General features: G+C 43.3%; 1 protein-coding gene across 1 annotated transcript; it reads left to right on the top strand.

The window, feature by feature from the left end:
• Positions 1-20,541: 20,541 nt before the first annotated feature.
• On the top strand, positions 20,542-24,932 carry IRX2 (iroquois homeobox 2; the record flags this gene model as incomplete). The annotated part of the gene is made up of 4 exons (XM_082278956.1): positions 20,542-20,784; positions 22,607-23,012; positions 23,428-24,174; positions 24,889-24,932. The coding sequence occupies 4 exons, from the start codon at positions 20,542-20,544 to the stop codon at positions 24,930-24,932; spliced, it is 1,440 nt and encodes a 479-aa protein (XP_082135082.1).
• Positions 24,933-25,693: the final 761 nt, after the last annotated feature.

The raw sequence follows: 25,693 nt of genomic DNA, 5'->3' as shown, positions 1-25,693 counted from the left end.
CTTGCTATTAATAAGTGGGGTGGGTAAAATTTCTTATATCAGAACATCCATCTCTGAAATACAAAGTAACCACAACACATGATCTGTCAAAAACTATCATGATGATAAACAATAGGATGAGCTCCAAAATAAATAAATAAACACTGCCAAAGAAATGATTTGCATATTTTTCTCTGTCCCCAACCAGTGCTTGAAAAATGTCCTCATTCAATGTGCTTGCTCATCCACACAGCTGCCAGCTGTGCCTCCTTCCTTCAGCAGTAGTCACATGTTAAATGGTTTTTAATACCGAGTCCATACTGCTGCAGAAACCTAAGCTATGCAATACAGCTCTCTCCAGCCCCTCAGATTTTGTGTGGAATTATTATTTCAGTGCTGTAACAAAAAATTGACATTCGGTTGAAGACTGTGGCAGGCAGGAAACCAAGACAGACAGAGTACAAGCAAAAATGTCCAGACACTAAGAGACATCTCCAGCAACCCTCATGTAATTAACATAAATCTGGGCTGCCAAAAGTACTAACAGCACTTGAAGCAGCTTTGAAATCCCAAATGCATGACTTCTAAATTTAGAGCTCTGTTCTTACTATATTCTGTTATGCACATGTTTAGATTTCTGTTGATTGTTTGCAGAAGAAAAGGAATGTAAAGGTTACTTGTTTAGAGCGAAACCATGGCCTACAACTGCAACCCAGTGCTGGGGGATGAAGAAGAACTACCCTATCCATGCAGGAATTCAGGGTGGCATCATGATTCACAACAAGCTCAGAAGTGAGGCAGCTGCTGTGTCCTTAGAGGTGTTTGCCAGCACAGGCAGTCTACCCCACGCCCTGTGCTCTGCCTCTTGCAGACACTAAAAGAAATGGTGGATCCGCACAGCTGTTACACTCCCCAGGTGCGCTATCCCGACTATAACTGCCCCCTGTGTGGATGGCACAGATATGGAAGAGAAAATTAGAGCACAGTATAGGCAAACTGAAGATGGTTGCAACAGACACTGAGTAGAAATGCAGACTTCAAAGATGGAGGAAGAAGGTAAGGTCCAACATGGATTTTTTTTCTTTTTCGGAACCATCACCATGCCAAAACTGATACTCAGACAGTCGGGTGTTTCACAGCCCCTTTAACATGTCACAGACAGCTAGATTTGGCTACAATTCAGTTGTTCAGCACCACCTAATTATTCATAAGGTCTGAAATTTTGATCTGTATATTTCTTACAGGGCTTCCACTTCAGCCACCCCCCCTTGGGACATTTCTCCTAAGGGTTTCTAAGGCCCGTCTGTGCCATTGCATAGCTGAGAGAACAAACACATATCCTACTTCTGCTGGGTTTTTTAGTAGTATTATTTATTTATATCCTGTGTGGAAGGAGATCAATAACATTATAGCTTTTAGCTACTTTCTAAAATGTATAACTTTCATATTTCCTGTTTCTGAACTTAAGTATATCTTCATGAAAGTGGGAGTACTTTAATGTGTGCTTTTACATGTGCTTCTGTAATAATGAGACCATTTTACTTCATGATTATACAAGCTTTTGTGCCATTATGAACCCTGAGGGTTTTTTTTATTTAATTATTCTCTTGTAGTTCTATTAACTCAATGAAATATATTTTGATGGGAAAATGTGATAGCAATTATTTATTGGTCAATATCATTAAGTTCGTCCTTTTTCTCCTTTTCTTGTGGCAATTCTGTAAAAAATGCCTCCTTTTCCCAGGAACCTGAAAACTACGTTTTCTAAAGTTTAAGGTCTCTTTATACCACTATATCTTCTTTTCTTTCTGAGTAATTTTACCAGTAGTCTAAAGAGAAAGAGTGTGTACTCAGTGGAGTACACAAATACTGTGGACAGAGACAGATTGCATGATTCTAATGGATACCATGTCAGTAGTGGATGGAATAATCTCTAGGTAAGGTATTAGGTTGCTGTTAATGTAACCATGAAGGCAGAGGGTGGTAACAGGATAATCCTAGTAGATATCCTCAAGTGTTGAAACCAGTTTTATGGTATCCTCCGCAAAATAATGTAAGCAAAAGAGGTCAGATAAGGAACACATTTTTAACCATTTGTGTATTAGTGAGTTGAGCCTAGATAATAAAAATAGCAGACAGAGGTGCTCTCGCCTGAGAAGAAATATTCTGTATTTGGTACTGGAAATATGGTAAGAGAGTTGTCATGGCTAAAATAGCTTTTCAAACTTCCAGCTTTTCCCATAAGCATAAAACGGGGGAAAAAGGCACAGACAGGGTTTTCACATCAAAGACATTCTTAGTTGTTTCTGAAAGGTCAGAATGGGAGGCAAATGTTATGCATGAAACATCTACAGTGAAAAAAACAAAGAACTGAAAAAAAAATCTACTGGCCAGTCTGTAGAGTCCACAATACAAAACCTGCTCACAGTAGATAACAGCCTGTACTGTTCTTTAACATCTGTCCTTAATGTGTAACAAAGTTAAAAATTTTAATAGGGATGATTTCATCCTGGAAGAAGCTTGCTCATCATCTCATGCATCAAAAAACTTTCAAGTATTTCTAAAAATAATAAATGTTAATATATTTTTGCAGAAACTCCTGAGATCAAAAAAAAAACCTTAATTTGGGATCTTATTTAAATTAACTAGGAGTTAATTGCTTACATAAAACAAACTGTTTTCTAGGTATCGATATCATGATCTGATTGTATTTACCTTGTGCAGACTGAATATATGACCAAATTATTTGCTTGTATATATATATATATATGTGTGTATATATATATGTATATATATGTATATATACGTATATATAGTTTTTGTTGGCTATTTTTTGTATATTTTGCAATGGAACAGTCATTTCAACCACATATTTAAAGTGGTAAGTATTTGCAAAATATGAGACCTGTCAAAAAATAAAATCCTGGAGACCCGCAAGCCTGGTTCACAAGTAAAACAGATTTTACAGAGCAAGAAGATATCCTAGTTAAAAGAAGATTGAAAACAAAATAGAATATAAAATATTAATACAATACCTGAGCAAATAACAAAGTGTTATAAACCACAAGTTGAAATATACTCAACCTGAAAAAAGGACTGCATGTCCAAAAGCCTGTGTGTTTTTTCAATTATATTTATTAATTTAGTAAAAACATCCCCTTTCCTTGTAAAATTTTCACTAAATATATCTTCTCATAACTGTGACTACAACAACACAAATTAACAAAAAGAATTTAAATGTAGAGGACCAAGAAAATCTCTGGGTTATTCTTATGCTTATTCTAGATTGCAAACTGTAGCTAGGTGTGTGTATTTTCCATAGAAATTTTTTTGGGGTATCATTTTAACAAAACACTACACCAGCCACAATTCAATAAAGTTCCAGGGACTGAGTTTATCACCTTCAGAGGATGGCACGGGAAATATGTGCTAAGACGGTATCATTTTAAACTAACATTGCTCATGAAAATATTTTACAGGCTAAAGCTGTATAGAAACTAATCATACTTTTGAGCAACCACCATTATGTTTTGTAAATAAATGAAAAATGGGGAATTTTCAAATTATTAAAAAATTTCCTGTGCCAATACAATTCTGACAGAAGATCACCCAAATTCGTTTAACTAAAAGATTTTAAATTTAGGATACTATTTACAGACAAGCTTGGGCAAAAAATTATGCCCAAACAACCATTTTTGTCAAGATTACAAGTCCAATCAATGTGGGCTAGCATAATAAATCTGGATTTCTCCACAACACAGGACACTTTAAAATTGACAGAGACTACACAGGTTAAAATTAACTCACTGAAAGATTTCAAACTAGACATTCCTGTTCTTTAGTGAATTTTTTTAGCCATATTATTTTATACATGTGCCAGTCTTCTAAAAGATGGTATAAGAAATCTTTGTTAATAACTTTTTCAGATAATTCAAAGATTAGTGAGATAGATAACAGAGAGGATCATCAAGAATGATCTTGCTTAAAATGCCACCCCCCCACACTTCCAATTTATTTGTTAATATTGACATGTTACAAAGTAATATACTTGGGAACAAAGAATGAAAATTGTGCCTATGCACTGAGAGGTTCTAATTTAGAAAAGCATGGCAAAACGATCAATTTAAAGATACTATGGTTAACCACCTCAACTACCAGTGCAAATGTATGGAAAAAAATAATAGACTTGACATGATCCACAGTCTTACAAAACAAGAATAACTGAGTGGAAGCAGAGAGGTGGTCTTGTCTCCACACACTGCCTTAGCTGTCAAGCACTGGCTGTGAGACTAGTTAAACAGGACTCTAAGCCAAAAAGCTGGGCTGCCTGGTCCCTCCACGCAGACTGTGGGTAGACTGTGACAGGGGTCACCCAACACACAAAGCTGAGCTGTGCTGCTGTAGGTCATCTCACACCAGCCTCTGACCAGGCAGTGATTTAATGAGGTTTTGCTCTCCTCATAGTGACAGTGTGAGGAGCGTCGGTGGAGAAATCCCCTCCAGTCAGTGGTACCATGGTCTTCACCTCTCCTGTGAAATGCAGTTTAGCATCCTTAAAACCTGAAAAGTTTAAATCTAAATAGTTTGCTTGGTAGAGGAAATTTATTAGAGGCCATGTCTGAGCCATGTCTGGCATTGACAGTTTGGGTCCTGGAGAGAGCAGAGCCGGGAGCTGCCGTGCCTGGACTCCGTTAGCTGTAGCGCTTTCAGCACTGCTCCCAGTCTAATGCAGCCTTATTGCTTCCTGTAGCTGAGCTAATTTGTTCAGAGGTAGTGTGTGTATCTCTGCATGGCACTGCACTGTGTCATGTGCATATACTTTTTATGGGCTGTAATGCATGGGATGTCAGGCTAAGATGATCTAATAATCCTTTCTGGCCCTAAACCACATGAAACCATCATCAGTCAGTTCCATTAATCTTCCATGAAGGAAAATAAGACACCTGAACATAGCAAGACAGTGAGATACAGCATTAAAAATGTTGAAAATGTTTCTCAACTTCACCCTGCTCTCTCTCTAATTCTGCCATAAATTACTGGCCCAAGTCCGTACAGACACTGAGATACTCTCAGACTGTATCAAGTTGCTGTAGAGGACTTGAACTCGGGCTTGCTACCAATGTAGTAGCAATTAGCACATTTTGGGGGGAGGATAAGAAAGAGGTGATTGTAGACAAAAAAGTCCAGCATGGTTATCAAAGCCCCTGCACAGTAGCACAAGTATTTTTAGGCAGTCCATAGGCACACCATGTTAGACACCAATGGCCACGCAGCCCTTGCTATTTTCATCAGCCTGAAAGAGAAACAGTCTCGGATTAACTCTCTCTGCTTTCATGTCCTGTGTAAAATGCAATGAGCAAATTGCAATCTGGAAATGAGAAAAAGCTTTGGATCAAAAATTTCCGATGGATCTTGGCCAGTTTGTGCTGAAGTTACCATAACACAGTCTCATTGCTCCATACACAGGAAACAAACAGCTGGAGGGCCTAAGCATGCACATGATGAGGATTTGAGAGAATCAAGCCTGGGAGATGTGCTGATTTTCTCTTCTGGCATGTGAAAAGGTTTATTTTGGACAGCATCTGTTTTACTTTTTGTTCTCCGTTCCTTTAAAAAGGGAGTGACTAGGTCAGATGGACCCCCTGGAGGGAGCAGAGATTCCTCCTTTCCCTGGAGAGCAGATGAGCATGCTTGAGGACTGGGTGGGAGGAGGACGATAGGAGGAGCTCCCAGGCTTCTTCAGGGTCTAGTGGGGAGAAGAGAAGAGAAGAGAATGAGAGCCCTATTGAGGAGATGGGAGCCTGATGTTCAGGAGAGGTTCATGAAAGGAGCAGGGAACATATGCACAGCCAGGCTCCCTTGGTGACAGGAAGAAAACTTCCTAGGGATCAGAGAGGGCTGCATGGAGCTTGCTGCAACCCAGAAAGTTACTAAATTGACTGAAACCAAACCTGGAAACAAGTACCCACCTAACACCACACAGGGGGAGAAGAGTAGAGCTGTTTATTAACTTTTCTTCCTTTATATGTATATGTTTAGTCCTCACAGAGAGCAAAACTGTTTCTTTATTTATAAAGTTAAATGTTCTAATTTCTATTCTGTACAAATTGTCTTTAAAAGACCCTTTGGTCTCTTCAGGTTTCTTGCAGGAAGGAAAGAAAGGTCTAGATCATCATCAAAGCTGTGTCTGTCTTCTCACAAAATGTGGGATCCAAAGTGACCAATCCCAGTGTTGCTCCTCAGCACTAGAGATACGTGAATGATAGAAATACTGTGAAACAGTTATTGAATTTCATCTGTGACATTAAACAGCCTCTAAAAGGTGTATAAAAAATTGAGAAAAATATATGAGTTAACTTCTTAATAATTCTTCATTTAGTTTCAATAGGTTAAATAGGGAGAAAAATGGATGTTGATTCATTGGTAGTTCAGGGCAAGAAAAAAAGAAAAAAAGGAAAGTGTTTCTTTTTGATCAATTTGAAAACTATTTTCTGTTTTAAAACTTCATGAAACATTACAAAAGTGATGCAACCCAAAATATTTTATGTGGCTTCAAAAACCTTTTAAAACTGTTTTTCTCAAAAAAAATTGAAAGGAAATTTCAAAATGGAATGTTATTTCAAATTAAATATTTGAAAGGCTTGACTTAAAAAAATGTCAAAAGGAAATATTTGATTCTGTATAAAAATTACTTTTCAAAGTGAAGCATTCAACAAAATTAACACAATTTTGCAAAAATTTTTGGTATATCTCTGCTCCCGCTGCAAAAAAAAAAAAAAAAAAGTTGAAATTTTTCACAAACAGGTAAACATTAAGAGCCAAAAGACATGTAAGCACTGAACATTTTCTGGCCATGCAGATCAGAAGTGCTCCCAAAGAGTTTGTTTAGTCCTAACCAGAATAGCCTACCAGAAACTCAGATCTGTTAAGAATAAAATTGGAAACAGATATATCATGAATGGTTTTTGTTGCTTTTTATTATTTCACATTTTCTTTTACATTCCTTCTCTCCTCCTTTGGCCCAGTCCTTCTCAGATGCCTGTGTACCAGACACTCCAGGATAAAACATACTGTGATCTCCACACAGATATGTCCCCAGAATAATTAGGGGTCAAAGTCTTTGCTGGCACAAATTGTCTCCCTACTCATAAATTAGATTATGTTAGCTGGGGATCTCATATGGTCAATTCAGGTACAGTGATTTTAAAGGCTTGTTTTACAGAGAGCCTCAACATATTTCAGCAGTTTTTATTCTGTAGATTTTCATGGGCATGACGAATGTTTCCTCTTTGGAATTCAGAGAGGAAACAAATCCAGAGTCATCATCACTAGTGAATTTCAATTATTAAAGAAACATAATTATTTTGACCACAAGGTGAAGGACATGCCGCACTCCCTTTGCAGACTCAGGACTCTCTTGAATAAGAGGAAGATCTGAGAGGTTAAGCAGAAAAGGAGAACTTGTGGCCTTTAGGAAAAACAGAGCCCACAGAGTATTTTCACACATTCCCAGACCCAGAAGTGTACAAGCCCATCAAACTGTTCTGGAGGAGGAGCACCTTGAGCTAATGCTGACCCAAAATGCTGAGCCATATGTCCTGCTGCTGTGCCATACAGATGCCCCACTTCAACTGTTAGCTGTGTTTATCAGTTTTAGTATCACACCTCAGGAACAAAGTGACTTTGCTTTTGAATCTGCACAGGCTCCCAAAGCACCAAGTAAGCAGGATCTTAAGTCACAGGGAAAAATGCTGTGTGAGTGTGTCAACATGGGTTAGGTTTATGCTGTCCCTGTTTAGTAATGCTGGATGAATATGGATCACAGCAGGTACCAGGATGCTGGAAAAGAAACCAGGTTAAATCAGTTTGATGTCCCTGAGATAAAAAGTATCTGCTCTGTTCCTAATTGACGGAGTCCTCTGGTGCTGATGAATTCATATGGGGGACTTCTGTTTCTTCTAGTGTTTCTCTGGAGGATGACTCTTCTTTTTGTTAAATCACTATTATCTTCCTCTTTTATTTCTTTTTTAATCTGAAAAACAGAATTCACTGGAAAGTTCTCTCACACTCCTTCTTTTCTTCTCTCCCTTTGCCTCCTTCTCTTCCTCTCTCTTTCTCTCCTTCTCTTTCTCATTTTGACCTTTTGAAGGATTTTTAACATCATAGGAATACCAAGTTTGGTCTTTGTCATTTTATTTTTTTCCTGGAGGAGCTCTGGGAAGTCTTGTTTCCTGGGTGTTCTGGCGCTGCTGTATAAAGAATGAGGATCTTGAACAAAGACTTTCTTTGCCCAAAATTGTAATTAGTTGCTGAAGCAGCTAACAAAAGCAGAGGCAGATGAACAAAATTATTCTAGACAAGCTTCTACGATGACAGATTGAAGAGATAGAAACTGTTTAGGAAAAAAAAACCTAGGTAATTTTTGTTCAGAAGAATAATCAGATTATTAAAGCGATAAAAATTAGATACAAATAATGGTAGCACAATTACTATGTCGGAGTGCTGCACTTTTATACAGAATACTTTGCTCTTGGCTCAGGTACCATCAGAAAGGTGAAGTGGGTTTTGAAAATTATCCTAAGTTGCTTAGCTCTTGCCACACTGAGAACAACAAGAATTCATGAGTGGATAGACCTGTTGATAAGAAAGTCCTGTTTACTGAACATCTATTTACTGAACCTAGCTATTTCATGAGATTTACAGGATGAACTTTGTCATCTTTTGTGAAAATCCAAATAAATCATGTCTTCCAATCTTCTTGTATTCACTCTCTTGTTATCACACCCAATAATTAATGTGAACAAAGAATGTGAATATCTTACAGAGGCATGGATTTCTTTTACAGAAGCCATGGTGTTCTGTCTCCGTCATATTTTTTTCAGCTAGGTCCTTTATAATTCTGCTTTTAATTAGCATTTCAACCAATTTTCTTGGTGCTAAAGTAAGAATTCTCAGCCCTGGATTTCCCAGAATAACCTTTACAGTAAAATACCATTTGCAACATAGCTGTTCTCTGAGAGAGCAACTATTTGAAACAACTTTGAAAATGTCTTTGAGGCCCAGAAGTCCTCTTGAAGCAATGCCAAAATACTCCCTAAAATCAAGGCCATGCTGTTGGTGCTGCTTCTTCAGACAGATCCTAACCACAGGAATTTACCCCTTGTAGTATTTTGTTTCTGACCCATCATCATACCAGCTTCCCCAGCCAGCTGATTCAATGGCAGTCCTGTGATCCCCTATGTGTGCCCATGGGCAGCATTCCCATCAGACCAGCGTCCATGGCCCTAATCCCTACACAACACTTGGGTCTACACAGTGTAGGAAGTGCCCTCCACAGTGCAGCCTACAGGCTTGAACCCTTGGTCATACAGGCTGGATGGGAATCATCACAGTTAGCTTCACACTCCCACAAGAAATTAATTTAGTCAAATGGAAATGAAGGGGGTGTGAGCTGAAACAGCTTTTGTCCTGATATACTTACCTGGAATCCCTCTTGCTGGTCCAGAGAGCACATATTCCTGATTTGTAAAATGTGCTCTGTTTGTATCTTGGTTTTGAGCTTTATGACTAAATTTGATGTGAATTTTACTTTTGATATACATATATTCATCCTGTATACAGGATGAAACAGGGAGTGCAGTAACGCATGAAACCATTTATTATTATATAGATATTATTTGATAGAACCTTTTTATATTAGTGTGACAAAATGTAGAACTTATATATCACACAGAATAACCTGACCAATAGAAAAGGAATTTTTAATTGTGGAACTCAATGAAAGCATAATGTTTAAATGTATAGAATTTTCAAGTGTATGAGCCAAAGTAACAATCTACCTTCTCGAATTTGTGGATGTCCCATCCCTGCAAGTGTTCAAGGCCAGGCCGGATGGGATCTTGAGCAGCCCGTCTAGTGGAAGGTGTCCCTTACTATTGCAGAGGGCTTGGAACTAGATGATCTTTAAGGTCCCTTTCAACTCAAACCATTCTATGATTCTCTTGGTGTGTAATCCAAATTTCCTCTCCTGTTGATTTTGACACCCAGGCATGTTTTAAAGAACCAAGAAAGATCAAGTGATCTAAATAAATAATTTTAATGAGTTTTGCCATAAATATCAGCATTTGAATATGAAAAATGTAATAAAATAATGAAAAACAAATGCTGTGTGAAGGAAGTAATTGTTAATCCATTTTTTAATAAAAGTAGTGAAGAGAACAGCCTTACTGCTGATGCTTCCATGTGCTTTACTGAATGTTCTTCTCCTACCAGGCTAAATGATGAGGAAGTCATGTCTGAGTGTAATTACAGCAACAATGTTTACTTGATGACATCCTACAGCAAAGTCTTTAGCACCCTGTCCTCCTTTGGTAGAAAGAGTGAATCTATACCCGTGCAAATGAGAAGTCTTTTTGCCCCTTTGAGAGGAAACAGCAAACTGCCAGCAAGAGCAATAACACAGGATGGAGGCACAGTGGATTTGGAAGAAGTCTCTAATTTGCGTCATCTCATGGCTCATTCTGTGTAAAGTTTCACATTGTTTCACTCAGTGGTCACCTGTCTCAGTCCTGCTGCTCACTTGGTCCTTCCTCTTGGCTGGAAAAGTCAATTGCTTCCACAGCCTTTCACCTTTTAACATTCTCTTTGATTCTTCTGTGCCTGTCATCCTTTTTATGACCTAACTGAAAGCGTTCAGTTGAAAAACTTAATTTATATTTCTGAACTTACTAACAGATCTGTAAAAGTCTGTTAGCATTAATACTTCCTCACTGGCATTTGTATATATGTGGCCTATTTACTGTGAAGGTTAGGAGCTGTTCTTCCAGCTGTGCATTTGTGCTGCACCTGGAAGTATGGAGTCTCATGATCTCTTACATAATATGAAAGACTAATCTTGAATATCAATGAAAGTGTTATTTACCTCTTTTTTGAAAAAAAAATAAAAACAACAAAGCTTCACTGAGTTTTCCTATGAATGTTATTGTGAGTCTGAAAACTAAACACCAGCCATGGCTTACACGTTCCTTTGACCAAAACAGTGGTTTTAAGTGGTGATTTTTAAAAAAGTAAATCTGATAGGCAGTATGTGGCAAACTAAAGTGGAAAAGGGAGGGAGCAAAAGACTAGTAAAAGACTAGTTCTGAGTAAAAGTCACATATCAGTTTCAAGTGTTGGTGGACTAACAATTATTTTAAACAATATTTAAGCAACATCTCTTATTTGAAGAGAGCTGAAAGAGACCATTCTATTAATCAGGTAAAAGCAAATAATAAAAAGAGCACAACATATTAAGTGTACTCTTTCTTCTTTCAATTGCATATTTAAAACAAGCATATTTACAGGGAAAAAATTCCTTTATATCCCGTACTTTTGACAAGGATACTTCCCTTTATACATAATTTTTAATCAAGTTCATGGAAGTATTTTTAATGGATAGAGCTCATAAATCTGATAAGGTTCATAAATTCAACTGAAGCACAAGAGACGTTAGAAACAAAACAAAATGAAAAAGAAATTAACTGATTTGCAAATGCATATATTGTATTAACTGTGATTGTGAAAAGCAAAGACCTATTATACATTCTTAAAAGAACAGTGCTGAAAAATTTCTTAAAACATCATATTTACAGAACTAAGATTCATTAGTTTATAAGGAAATCTCACTAACCTGTAGTGAAGGATACTTTACATGTCTGACTATTGACTGGAGTTCAAACAACAAGAAACAGCTCATAAAGCTCTTCCGGTGAGATTATTCCCTTTGAAGGTCACAAAGGCAAGTCCACCATTGCCAAGTCATGATGCATCTGGCACAACATTACTTTCTAGAAAATCTCAACTAAGTGATAGTAAAAGAGTTACTGCAGGGGAGGGAAAGCATGAGAGAAAGGGAGAAACTTTTGGGTTACTTTTGTTTTGAGACCCCAACAGCTTTAAAAAACTGAAAGACCAGAACACTATAATCATGATGATCCCAGGACAGAATTATTTGAGAAAAAATGTCATAGTGGAAGCTGTTGGTTAGTTACTTGGGGTTTTTTCTTCCCATCCTTATCACTTCCTATCTTTCATGTACATGGACTCCACCAAATGGAGCCCAGATGAAAAAATCGGGTGGTATATTTGCATGCAAAATAAAATTTAAACTTAGTGTACCTCTGGTGTTTAAGATAATGACATCACATAATTCACAACAAAATTCAAAAGTCCATGTTCAAAAGTGCAGAGGAGGCACAATCTTCTAAGACTTCACTAATTCACAATTGGGGAGCATCCAAGCAAAGAAAAAAGGATCATTTCGCTATTTCCCTTTTAGTGATACATTAAAAGGTCATGTTCTATAAGGCTGGGCTGCATAAAGCAGAATTCACTGCCTCTTGATAAGCATGAAGAGATTTGTTCTTTTAAATTTCTGAAACCTGCACTTTAAAACTAAAATGTCTTTCTGAAAACTGAAGAAAATCTGTTGATTAGTTTGTGCTGGAATTAGTTTAACATCGATATTTTAGAAGACCTCAGTCTTTTTTTTTCACAGCTGTCTTACTACAAGCAAAACAATACAACCTCTCCAAACCTTCCCTAGAGTGGAGATATAGCTTGTACACAGTATTTTAGCTACAAGATCCCAGTCTTGTGCTGAGCATAGTCAAACACACAACAAAGTCAACAGCTCATGTCATTCTTAAAGTCGTATTCATATCAGAAGGAATGAAAGCACAACTTTTTTTGTGAATTGTCATTCTGTGCCCCTTATGATGGAAATGGGTCAGATATAGTACATGTTTAGACTTCTCATTTATAAAATCATGACCAGACTTTCTGAGACAAAAGTAACTTAAAATCTGCACAGTTCTAGGTTGGAAAGCTAGGGGCCAGATGGTCTGTCTGCCTTTCCTTTACGTGATGTGAGGGAAGGCTGTAAACTTGGTTCAACTGGCAGTCTACTCCAGTATTGCTACAAAGCCAAGAAAAGCAGTGAGACCACATGAGTAAATGTAGATAGCATTTTTAAATGAATTAGAAATAGCAATAGGTGGGGTTTTGCTCATAACAATATTCAAAGCAATATTTGGGGGGGGTTCTCATTTTCTCATTTAACTTTTATATATAGGGACTAATACTTTGAAGAACATTCCCCCTCAAATTCAAAGATTCTAACTCAGAGTAAAGTTTGAAAGTAAAGAATAAAGGAAAAAAATAGAAAAAGTATTTTTGAAGTTATTCCTTAATTAAATGCAAGGAACACTGGGAGTTCAATATTGACTTAAAGGAAATATCAATTTAAATTTCATGAAAATAAAAACTTCAATTGCCCTTGACTCTGCCCATTAATGAAAAAAATTTCAAAATTATCATAAATCTACCTGTATGTTTGTGAATTATGCATTAGTTTTAAATAGTTTTTGTTTTAATACATCATGGTATTGCTAAGTACATAAAGATGTAATAGTTTTCCTGACTATGATAACAGGTCTTCTGTCCTTTTTTCCTGACTACTTTTGGTAATGCTCCATCAACCTAGAAATGCTTTAACATAAAAAGGGAATAATTGATTGTTCTGAGAAAGGAAACTGCCTAGTTTTAAATGGATATAAAGAGTTCTCATTGTTCAGGAAGGCTATTTAAAGAAAAGAGTAAGACTTTCTGGTTTTGGGAGTGTGGGTAGGCTTGATCTAGAAATGTGTTTGTGGGTCTACAATGAAGGACGCACATAAACGTACTCACATGGAGGTGAATGTGTGTATGAAGGAATGAGAGAAAAGCACAAAGCAGGTGAGCAGGTGCTCTCTAGTGTTAAAAGCAGTGATCAAACAGATGATGGCAACAAGAATGGGAAAGGCAGACTGACTTCAAAATTGCCGAAAACAGTTTTAACTCTGGCATGAGGAAGAGCCAGTAGGAGAACTCCACTTATTCAACAACTACTCCGGGTGAAGCACTCCCAGGAGCGTGCCTAGCAGAGTGTCCAAACCTACTTGTTGACTATCCCTGTGCCAAAGAATCCATTTTAACATAAGCCCTTAAAATAAAGCGACTGTCCAGTTAAACCGTCCCACTTTTCCTGTGCTCTGTCCATCACTCACTTCGCAAGTGCACCAGGCGCTGAAGGCACTCAGCCTCCCGCTAGCGCTGGAGCAGCCTTCCCGAGGCGCGCTGGCCCCGTAGGAAATGCAGAGGCAAAGACGTGCCACCGCCCGCGGGGCCGGGGATGGAGAATGGGGGATGGGGAGCGCTCCTTCCCCGGGCAGCAGGCGGGCCAAGGGCGGCCTCCTCGCCCTCGCCTGGGCGTCCGAGCCAGCCCTTCACCGCCCCGCCGGCCCTGCCCGCGGCTCCGGAGGGCACCCGCCCTCCTTCCCGCCGGCGGAGGGAGGCTGTCCAGCCCAGGCCGGCACCGAAACAGACCGAGGAGCTGCAGAAGCAGCCGCGGCTCCGCGCAGGAGGCGGCCGCCGGCCCGGGAGGCTCCGCGGGGATCCGCTGGGCAGCGGCGGGACCTCCGCGCCTCTGCCCTCACAGCCTGGATTGCTCGCGGCTCGTTCAAAAAATTAATAGTGTGACTTCTTTTTTCTTTTCTTTCTTTTATTTTCTTTTCTTTTCTTTTTTTCTTTTCTTTTCTTTTTTCTTTTCTTTTCTTTTCTTTTCTTTTCTTTTCTTTTCTTTTCTTTTCTTTTCTTTTCTTTTCTTTTCTTTTCTTTTCTTTTCTTTTTTCTTTTCTTTCTTTCTTTTTTTTTCTTCTTTTTTTGTCCCTCTCCGCCTTAAGAAGGATGAACTATCCCACCTGTGGATCGTACACTTGTTTTCTCCCTGAGAAACGCTGTCTGCCTTTCAGGTGAAAATAGCAGGCTCCAAGGAAAGCTTTTGAGGTCTTTAAACTTATACCTACGGATACATATTTGCTTATATTTCCCTAGGCGGAAAATTACTATCAATCTTAATAACAGTGTGACATAAGGGAAGCAACTTTTCTCAGCCTCAAATCTGTTTTTTAGAGATCCTCTTTAGTTTGTTTTTTGTTTCTATTTATTTATTTTTAAGCATTCCCCCCAATAACGTCTCGAAAGGAGGGAGGTAAATCCTGGAAAAGACATGGCCCGTTATTAGTGCAAATTGTCCAAGCCACAGACGCCCTGGGGAATTTTTTTTTTTTTTTTTTTAATAAGAAGCTGCAAAGAAGGGGTGTGTTTCATGTGGATCTATTCATGCCCTTTTCGTTTTATAGAGTCGTCTAAATTCTCGGCGCTAGCCTGGGCAGACCCTCCTTGCAATGCATTTTAAAAATGAAATACACTATTGCACTCTTCCTGAACTGAAAATTAAAAAAAAAAAAAAAAAAAAAAAAAAAAAAAAAAAATTGGGATAAGGGGAAAACAAGTGATCATAACTCACGCGAACAGTCCGCCTTTTAGTGCAGGTATTAAGGGACGACAGTTAAATAACAGTGTTAATAAAAGTAATGGTGGAAATATTAAAGAAAATCTCAGGGAAGGAGCTTCCATGAACAATTCCTCTGCAAGTGTTCGGGAGCGCTGGAGAATCCATTGCCACAGCGCCCCCTCCCACACGCGGCTTGAACTAACGATCTTATCCCGAAGATGGCCAAAGAAAAGTTCTTTCTTTTCCTTTTTCACTCGCCGTTTTCACCACTCTTCGCTTTAACCCCGTGAACAGCTCCACGAGCGGCTCGCCCAGCTCATCCTGTCTCCCCCGCGTTCTCACAGGTCGCTCCCGCAATGCACCTCGCTCAGAAAGAGCCCTAAAAACTGGGCTCCTTCTACTAGAAAACCGGACAACTCCGCTTGCACAGTATGCGTGTGTCATTTGTTATTTTTAAATACAATAGTCTATTATTTAACGTCGTTGTCTCTGGGAGATGGTGGCGGTCCCCCAGTTCATGAGCGAAAGGAGAAAGCATTCCCAGACCATTGTGTGGTTATGTCACAGGAAACTGTTTCAGCTGCGCATTGTGTTACATCTTCAAACCCCACCAAGTTCCACTTCGCTTTGCTTGAAAAGTTGCTGTGACCGGTGTCACGACAATTGGGCAATTGGCATTGTGCGGGTGACAGGCGTGTGCGCCTCTCCGGGCCGCAGGGAGCCCTCCCGGGGAGGGAAACCTCTCCTTCACCCCTACGAGGCTTGTGTTTTTATATTTTTCCTTCTTCTTTCACTTGTGTAAAACCGAGGGGAGGGGGATCCGGAGTGAATGGCCCCCGGGCAGACGCCCGAATGTCGGGCAGAGGCAGCAGGAGCCCCATCCCCACAGAAGGGGCTTTCAACTTTCAACTTCACCCTCCCGAAAACTTCAGCCTCTGTCACTAGAGCAAGGAGATGCAGCTAATGACAAAACGCAAAACCTGTCTCCCAGGACAGCAATGAGCGATAGCAGCGGGTGGGGGGGGGGCTCTCCTCTACCTTCTCAGCTCTGCTGGGGCAAACTGAATTAAAGAAGACAAGGTGAGGTCGCATCTTAAAATCTGGAAAGGTAAACTCTGACCTAATGAATAGATGATTAAAATGAAAAAACACAGTGTGTAAAGTCTTAATGTCTCTGTGTAGGCATGTTAATTTGCCACAGTTATTACCAATAAAAAGTGCATGTAATACTATTCTGGCGTTTAACAGCGCAAGTTAGACGGCTTTGTATTAGTAACGGGGAGTACTGTGGGAGAATTAGATTTCGGCTGTGGAGCCAAGCAAGTGAAAAACCTCTTCCCTGTGAAAGGCATTCAAATCAAACAGAAATAACTCCGAGAAGAAGTTAAATACAGACACGTACACTGATTGCTGTTTAGAAACATTATTGACACGGTTTTCTGGTTTGTGTGTCTCAAAGCCTTTGCCAGCTATATTTAAATGACCCCACTAGCTATCAGTCCTCCACATTGTGCAGAGTCAAATTAGTGGTGTACTTGTAATAAAATGCATACCGGCTCCTTGCAGTGGCTAAATCCATTCCTTTCTGAAGCCATACAAAAATTATGCAAATCAAATCAACGCAAGAACTTGTCTTTGAAATGATAATATTTTACTCCATTAATCTCTGATTGCGAAATTAACCCTGTTTCTGTATATGAAACAATATTTTTGGACTGCACAAATTAAAACATCAGAAATATAATCTGTTGCTCTATGTGTCTGGAGGAAAGCGAGTAGTGTTCCTGATTTAAACATTCCTCACACCAAAATCACAAAAATTTATTCTCATAGACGAAAGGCATGCAGATGGAGGCAAAACCAGCACCTACATTTTACACGGATAGCCACGTAGAGCTAACGTGTGTAGCATATGTCTATGCGTGTAGATATGTATGGAGATTTGTATCTCTCGTGTGTGCGTGTGTGTCTGTGCGTATCTACACACACTCTGAACTGAATTACATCAATTCTCCCGGGATTACGGTATTTATTTAAGTACTCTTCCCAGGTCATAACTGTAACACTCACTTAATAGCATTAATCCCCTGTTATAATGTAAACACAACGGCCATTGTATTCCCAATCTGTATTGTTCCACTAATTATTAAAGAGGAGGAACTAAAAGCAATCAATTCGTGAAGATAAACACCACTTCTCCTGGAAACAGAACAGCTTCCCAAATAAAAACGCAGAGTATAGCACATTTTGCAAGGCATGCAGGTTGGCTTAGAGAGATTCATGTATGACTTTATAATGTTATAATTAATTTTGCATTCTCGGCTTTCCAGCTGCTGCTCCTTTCAGAAGCAGAGCTCATATACTTAGAAATTGGTCTGCGGAACACAGCAATTGACTATTCAGATGTAGTCGCATGATATCGATTATTCCATAGAAATACTGAAATATGAATGTGTTTTATATAAAGCCCTTGTTTTTAGAGTTTCTATTTTTATTTAATATATGCGCATTAATCACCAAGCAGGGAAGCAAATGTCTTTTCTGTAATCTGTTGCACTGAGTTTACCAGTTGTTTATCACTCTCTTATCAGGAAGTCGGGAGTTAATGACAAGAAATACCTGTTGGTGTTAACCTCCTCCCCCTCACCTGCTTTTTTAAGGATTGTCTCTTCTACAGGCCAGCTGATAGATCTAGATAGGAATTAATCCGGTGTGTCTGGTGGCCAGATCTCTGCTGCTGCTTGTAGCGGCAGGGGTAAACTGGTATGTGGGTTTCACAGAAAAAGAGGAGAGTAAAGGAGAGAAATAAAAACTGAGATAGAAAAAGAAAGCTGAAAGCTCGGATTGCTTCAGACACTTTACATATCCCGAGGCTTGACCGTAGTTCCAGCACGGCATTTTCCCCGCTGTGTGCGCCAAGCTATTGAAACGGCTTCTCCAAGTGTATTTTTTTTTTTTTATCAGCTGCATGTTTAATTGATTAACAATAGGCTGCTCTGCACACCCGCAATTTCTCAGCTACTGCCGTCTCCCCTCCTGTCGGTGGCCAACCGATTCCCCAGCGTCTTCTCCATCCTACCTGACTGAAACTACTTGAGGTACCTCTTGAGGAACTCGGCAATAAATGTCAAGCAATTTCATTTGTTTAAGTATGGAATAAGTGTGCACTCATATATGTTGAAAATAAAACACAGTTTGACTAACTTTTTTTTCCCCTAGCACCTAAACAATATTACTGAGGCCATTCTGGGCTGGTAACTTGCTGCAAGTTGCAGGTGAAGGGCTTGTGGGTAAGCGCGGTGGCTTCCAGACCTGCAGCCCCGTCCCTATCTGCCGGACTGACCCTGATGCTGCTCCGCACGGACGGCGGCGGTGTTGCGGGACGCAGGTGCGGACCAGGATGCGCGAAGCGGCCTAGCACGCCTCGGCCCCCGACAGCGGCTTGGTGGGACGGGCAGGGCCCAGCGCCGTGCCCCGAGGCTGTCGGACTGGAGGAGTGCCTGGGCAGGGGAGCCCTGGCCCCACCGCCGATACCGGGACGCCGGCACAGGCGATCGCCGGCACCGCGCCTCGTCCCGGGAGGCAGAGGGCAGAGCTTGAGTGCGGGCAGCTCGCCGCCGGCTTCTGAAGGGACGCTCAGGACTAACCATTAAAGCAATGTGCACATAGATGTGCGTATTTAAGCTTGTACTGAGGACACAAGAGCGGTGCTTCCACTTTGTCCTGCGGCCGGGTCGGAGCAGCTCTGGCATTGGATGGAAGCTAAGAGTGTCCAGGGCCGAAGGGAGAGGGCAGAAGAAATTAATTACATAGAGACTGTATGCCGGGAGACTATATTCCGGGAGATAAATCTTCAAAAAGGAGGAAGGCGTGGGGGGGAAGCAGATAGCCCCCCGGAAGAAGTCACCCAGGCCTCTCCCCCACGCACCAGCGAAGAATAGAAATAAAAGAAAGATGGTGGGATTTTTTTTTTCTTCATGTGCAAACGCTCTCCATGACTAGATCTTGACTGTTTGTGGCAATTTATAAAACTGTAAAGTTCACGCTGCCAGGAACAGTGCGATCCTGGATCTGCTGATTTGAGCAGTTGCTCTTCTCCCTACCATATAGGGCAGTACTTTTATCAAGTGCTCGCTCTCCCCTTGCGCGCTGCCCGGCTCCGCCGCGCCCGGCCCTGCGCGCACACACGCGTGCGAACGCACACATCTCACACGCGTGTGCGCTCCTGCAGCGCTTCGGAGAGTGCGTGCGGGAGGGGATGCAGATATCTATTACACACATCCTTCTCTGTTGCCCCTGTGTCTGTAGAAAGAGGGAGAGAGGGTGTGCAATGGAGAGTGTGCGAAAGAATGTTCATGGCTCCGCGAGTCCGAACAGGAGCTGATGAACAGTATCATCTTTTGGCTTCAGCAGCGTGCTCGCAGTCGGAGAGGCTGCCTTGCATTACAAAGCCTGCCTTCCCTGCCTGCCTGCCGGCCGCGGGAGAAGACGGAGCCGGGGCCGGGGCCGGAGCGGGAGGGGGCGGGCCCGCCGGGCTATGCAGATGAGCGGCGGTGACGGACAGCTCTGTTTTCCAATGTCCCTCGGAAACTCGAGTGCTGCTTCCCTCAACTCTTCACTCCAGACTCTATACTTCCCCCAAAATACGGGCTCGCAGGCGCTGGGGGAGCTGGCTGGCTGACTGGGAGAACTCCATATGCAGCAGCCACTTTTCTGATTTCGGGGGCTCGCTTCTCTCTCCCCCCCTCTCTGTCCTACTCTCTCCTGTTTCTTTCCCTTTCTCTTTCTCTCTCTTTCTTTTTTTATTAACCCTCTCCTCTTCCATCTCCCCCAGATGCCCTTCCCCTCCCGGATAGATTTCTGACCTTTCCTACTAATTTTCCTTTCGGGGGTTCTTTTTTTCCCCTCCTGTTTGTTTTTATTCTGATCGGGTGCGCATGGGGGGGCGCCTATAACAATTCCGATTCTCTACATAACTGCACAGAGCCAACTGGCGGGGGGGGGGGAGGGAGGGAGGGAGAGAGAGAGAGAGAGAGAAGGAGGGAGGGAGAAAGAGGGAGGGCGGGAGGGAGGGAGCGGGAGGGCGGGCGGGAGAGAGGGAGAGCACGAAAGCAGCGCCAGGAGCAGCGGCAGCAGCAGGGCCGGTCACCCTCGCCCCCTCCCTGCTCCTGTGCACGCCAGTGCAAGCCATGTCCTATCCTCAGGGTTACCTCTACCAGCCCCCCGGCTCGCTGGCTCTGTACTCCTGCCCGGCGTACGGGGCGTCGGCGCTGGCGGCCCCCAGGAGCGAGGAGCTGGCCAGGTCTTCGTCGGGATCGGCGTTCAGCCCTTACCCGGGATCGGCAGCTTTCACCGCCCAGGCGGCGGCCACAGGCTTCACCAGCCCGCTCCAGTACTCCACAGACCCCGCCACGGGATTCCCCTCCTACATGGTAACTACCGAAGAGAAACCCTCTCCTTCTTCATTAGTATCCGCATTCTCATCCTCATCATCTTCAGCCTTTCTCCTTACACACTCACCATCAGCCCCCGACACCACGCCGCACAACCGGGCAGCCCGCACCGCCGCTGCCTCGGGGCTGCCGGCGCTGGCCGCGCATCGCTCCGTGCCGCCCCGCAGCCCGGCCGGCGACGAGCGGAGCGGAGCGGAGGCGAGCGGAGAGGCGGGCCGGGGCCGGGGCCGGGGCCGGGGCCGGGGCCGGGGTGCCGCTTCGCCTCCCAGCCGAGCGCGGTGACGGCAGGCCTGGGTCCCGGGCTCTCCGCGCGGTTTGAGGAGACGGGAGGGCGCTTTGGTTAAGAAAATACGGATGGTCTCAGTCAGTTGGGTTGGGTTGGATGCTTCCGTTCTTCCTCCGTTTTCGTGTGTGTCCCGTTTCCCTCTTTTTTTTTTTTTTAATTTTTTTTTAATAGGTATATTTTATTTTCGCTTTGATGGCATAGGGGAGGGTTTCCTTTTTCTTCTTTTTCTTTTCCCTAATTTTTTTTCTCTCTCTCTTTTAAGTCGGTGTTTAGAGGCGCTGCGGTCTTTATCCCCGTGTGGTTTTATTTACTTTCAGTGTGTTTTGTGCTAATGGTTTAACTGGATTTTGGAAATGAAAAGGAGCATCTGTTTGCGATCTGTGAGCTTCGCTTAAGCCCAAGATGGTCGTGGTGGCCGCAGTTTCGGATTTCACTTTCTTCTTATTAGTTTAAGGAGCAGTTGCAATTGCGTGTTGTGTGTGCTCTGTGCATAAAGTATATAAATAAAACCATAAACTACATAAATAAACTGCACGTCTAGATGGTTATGTAGTTTTATAAACACACACGCACACAGAGAGTCAGACACATATCTAGTCCGTACACACAAAGACCTGTGCCCGGAATTTGAGGCTAGAGCCGCTGTCGATATCCTAGGAGAGCATGTTAGCGGGGTAGTTAGGTCTCCCTGCAAAGTGACAGGGAATCTACTTCCTTTCCGTCTGTTCATAATACAGCGCATAAATTGTCGTGCAGTCTTTATTCGGTATAGAAGATCTATGGTATAAAAGATCTGAGGGTCTCTCTTGTTTTTCCTGTTGAGAAGCAGTAGGCAGTGGCTGGAAGTTGCAGCGAGGTTGTGAACTATGCGGGATACTGGGTGATGTTGAGCCTGTGACTCTCCGATCTGCGGGGTTCAGAGACGTGCTGAAAGTTAGCGAGTTTCTTAGCAATATCTTCAACTTTTCTTGCATTATGCAGACTTAAATAAGCGCAATTTAAACGTTAAAGAGCGAATTAAAATGCTAATTACATCGCATTTGAACAATTCGAAACGGTGCATATCTTCTGATTTGCAAATTGGATTTGCAATGCATTAGTGCAGTGAATTGCTAAGTGGCGGCTTTGTTGTATTTTCTATAGTGAAAAAGGAAACATCTTTTGAACCTTTGAGAGAAATGTTGATATCAAGACACTACCTGTAGGGCCTTTAAAATGTCTACCCGGTTCAAAAATTATATTGGGAAATATTCAATTACAAGGAGCTGAAATTAGTCAGAAAGATTAAAACATCGCCGATTTTAAGAGCGTGTGCTTGTCTGTGTGCTGGGCGGGGGAAGGAGGGGGGGAATTGTAACTTAATGGCCTTTGGGTGCTGCTACTCCCCCTCATAGAATATGGATACAAGACACCATCCCGGGGAAATACAAATATAACCGCCGATCTCGCCTTGACAACTCACTAATGGCTATCAGCAATAACAAATTGCCAACCCCACCGTTTTGTTCTGTCCAGGGCTCCCCTTACGATGCCCATACGACGGGGATGACCGGAGCCATCAGCTACCACCCGTACGGCAGCCCTGCCTACCCCTACCAGCTCAACGACCCCGCGTACAGGAAGAACGCCACCCGCGATGCCACGGCCACGCTGAAGGCCTGGCTGCAGGAACACCGCAAGAACCCCTACCCCACCAAGGGCGAGAAGATCATGCTGGCCATCATCACCAAGATGACCCTCACCCAGGTCTCCACCTGGTTCGCCAACGCCCGCCGGCGGCTCAAGAAGGAGAACAAGATGACCTGGGCCCCGCGCAACAAGAGCGAGGACGAGGACGACGACGAAGGCGATGGGGCGAGGAGTAAGGAGGAGAGCCCCGAGAAGATGCCCGAGAGCAACGAAACCTCCGCGGAGGACGAAGGTAGGCGCGGGGTGACTGCGGCCCCGGCGGGGTGGCTCCATCCCGCCCCGTCGAGTCCCCCCCGGGACCGGAGCAGCGGGGTAGGAGCGGGGGCGCGGCATTTAACAAAAGCGACCCCCAAACCCGTCCCGTCCCGTCGCCTCCGGCTGCTCCGGTCGCTTGTCGCCGCTCACTGTCTGTGGCCGAGGCGGGCGGGGGGCGGCTGGCGGCGCCGTGAGGGGCTAAGCGGGGAGGTGCGGGGGGCGCCGCGGAGGAGCCAGGCCGTGGGGATGGATGCTCCTCGGAATGGGAAAAGGCCGGGAAGGCTTGAGCCCGCCTGCCCGCAGCGGTGGCGCGGTGGCGGCCGGGCTCGTTCTCTCCCACTCTGTTTTGCCGCCCTCCTGACTGCCTCTCTGTGCCCGGCGGGCCCCCGCAGGGATCAGCTTGCAAGTCGACTCTCTGACGGACCACTCCTGCTCCGCCGAATCGGACGGCGAGAAGCTGCCCTGCCGAGCGGGCGACCCCCTCTGCGAGTCGGGCTCGGAGTGCAAAGACAAGTACGAGGACATCGAGGAGGAGGAGGACGAGGACGAGGACGAGGATGAGGACGAGGACATCGAGGAGGACGACGGCGGCGGCGGGGAGCGCGACCCGCCGGCCAAGCCCGCCACCTCCTCGCCGCTGGCGGCCGTGGAGGCCCCGCTCCTCGGCCACCCGCACGCCGACGCCGCCCGCAGCGCCAGCAAGGCGGCGCTGGGCCCCCGCGCCTCCCCCGGCCCCCCGACGCCGGCCAGCAAGCCCAAGCTCTGGTCTCTGGCCGAAATCGCCACCTCGGACCTCAAGAGTCAGACCCTGGGCCAAGGCTGCCAGGCTGCGCCGCTCTCCTCGGCCACCCCCGCCTCCGCCCCGCACAGCGCTGCCTACTCGCCCTCCTCCCTCCTGGGGAGGCATATTTATTACACCTCACCTTTTTATAGCAATTATACAAACTATGGGAACTTTAACGCTCTGCAGAGCCAGGGAATCCTGAGATACAGCTCCTCAGCAGTGGCTTCAAACGAGGGACTAAGTCAGACTGTCCTAAATGCCAGCTCTGTCCACAAACAGAGCAGTGACTCTTTGAAAACGATCACTAACCAGCTAGAACAACATTACAGGCCCTCTAGCTATGACTCTAAGAAAGGTAGGTGACTTGTTTCTGCCGCTTTCTTCCCTCTTCTCCCTCGTCCTCCTTCCCCGACCCGTAGACGTCCCCTATGAGCTGTAAATACTGAAACCTTCTCTGGAGAAAACAGCGAGTTCAGTGCCACCGCTGCCAGAGCGAAGATGGGCACTCGTATAATATGGGGATTAAAAACGGCATGTCGCCGTCCTATCGGTACCTACCCCTACGAACCGCGAGAGGAAATGTAAAAAGGCGACTTTTAGATCAGTCTCACAGGCTGCAGGCGCAGCTTTAAAAAGTACTTTTTTTAAAAAAGGGAAACTACACACAAAGCTATCCGGAGACCATTGGTGTCATTGCCTGTAATTTTTTTTCCTGACAAACTGGTTTGACTCTCTTTGTTTCCAGTATTCTCACGGGGTTTTTTTCAGCTTTGGGTTCAGATAATTGCTGACCTTGGACGTGAAATTACGTCGAGCGTAACATTTTTTGTAACTGGTTGCTTCTTGGTTCGTTTGGTTTTTTTTTTTTTTTCGAAAATGTTTTGCACTAATATGGTTGTCATCTTATTCTACAAAAATACTCGAGATACTGGCAAATATAAAATATTGGCTAGTCTTTTAAAGGATCTAGCTACGAATTCTGCACCAATGAGGGTTAGGACCTACACAGACTGTATAATCTAGTTAGCTGGCTGTGTCCTGTGACTAACTGACGGTTATATTTTGACAGATGCCACTGAAGTCTGCACAGTAGGAGTACAACCATACCTATAGAAGTGCAATCACACAGCAATGCAAGTAAGTGAGAACATTTTCTATTACACTGATCATTTGGCATCAGGTCTGAGATGGGCTGCACAGTTCTAGACTTGCTTAAGGTTAATTTCTTGCTTCATTACTTGAGAGTTTGATCAAAAAGTAAAACATTGTTTTTTCTGCTGTTTTCGGAAATCTCTTATGATGACCTTTCTGGAGTTTGTCTTAATTTTCAAGTCAGGTTAGACAGTTCCCTCACTTTGCATACTCTTTGCTTGTGTAAGGCAAAGCGTAGGGACTACTTAAACATTACGGAAAGAAATCTTTAGGGAAAAAAAGTACCTTTGAAGGTATTGTTATTTAAAAACAGAGAGCTTGTGCTCACGTGGCAGTGCTAAAATTGTACATCCTGAGTGGGGCTTCACACAGTGACTGCGTATTTAAAATAAAAAGGGACAATTGTAAGAGAACGACATGAATCTTAAGCAAGGTTATGTTATCTGTGACTTGGCTCTTGCCTAGCTAGCAAAGGCACTCTGAATACTTCCGCTATTTAGAGCTAAATAAGCAGCAACAAAAAATCGCCTTGCCGATATTTTTCAACTAACTTTTATTTTTGTTAGAACAAATTAGACGAGTAAGAATTTTGCCTTACTTCCTTTCCCGCCCACCCCGTTTAATGGTGTTAGAGTTTAATTGAAGGATTTTTGGATGATCTGGTTTTTTCCTTGGTCCACAGGTAGGTGTCACAATTGCTTTGAAAAAAGTCAGCAAGCCAT

Source organism: Coloeus monedula (genome assembly GCF_965178545.1).
Source record: "Coloeus monedula genome assembly, chromosome: 1".
Taxonomy (NCBI): domain Eukaryota; kingdom Metazoa; phylum Chordata; class Aves; order Passeriformes; family Corvidae; genus Coloeus; species Coloeus monedula.
The sequence above is the reverse complement of the archived record's forward strand: the minus strand, read 5'-3'. Positions and strand labels throughout refer to the sequence as shown.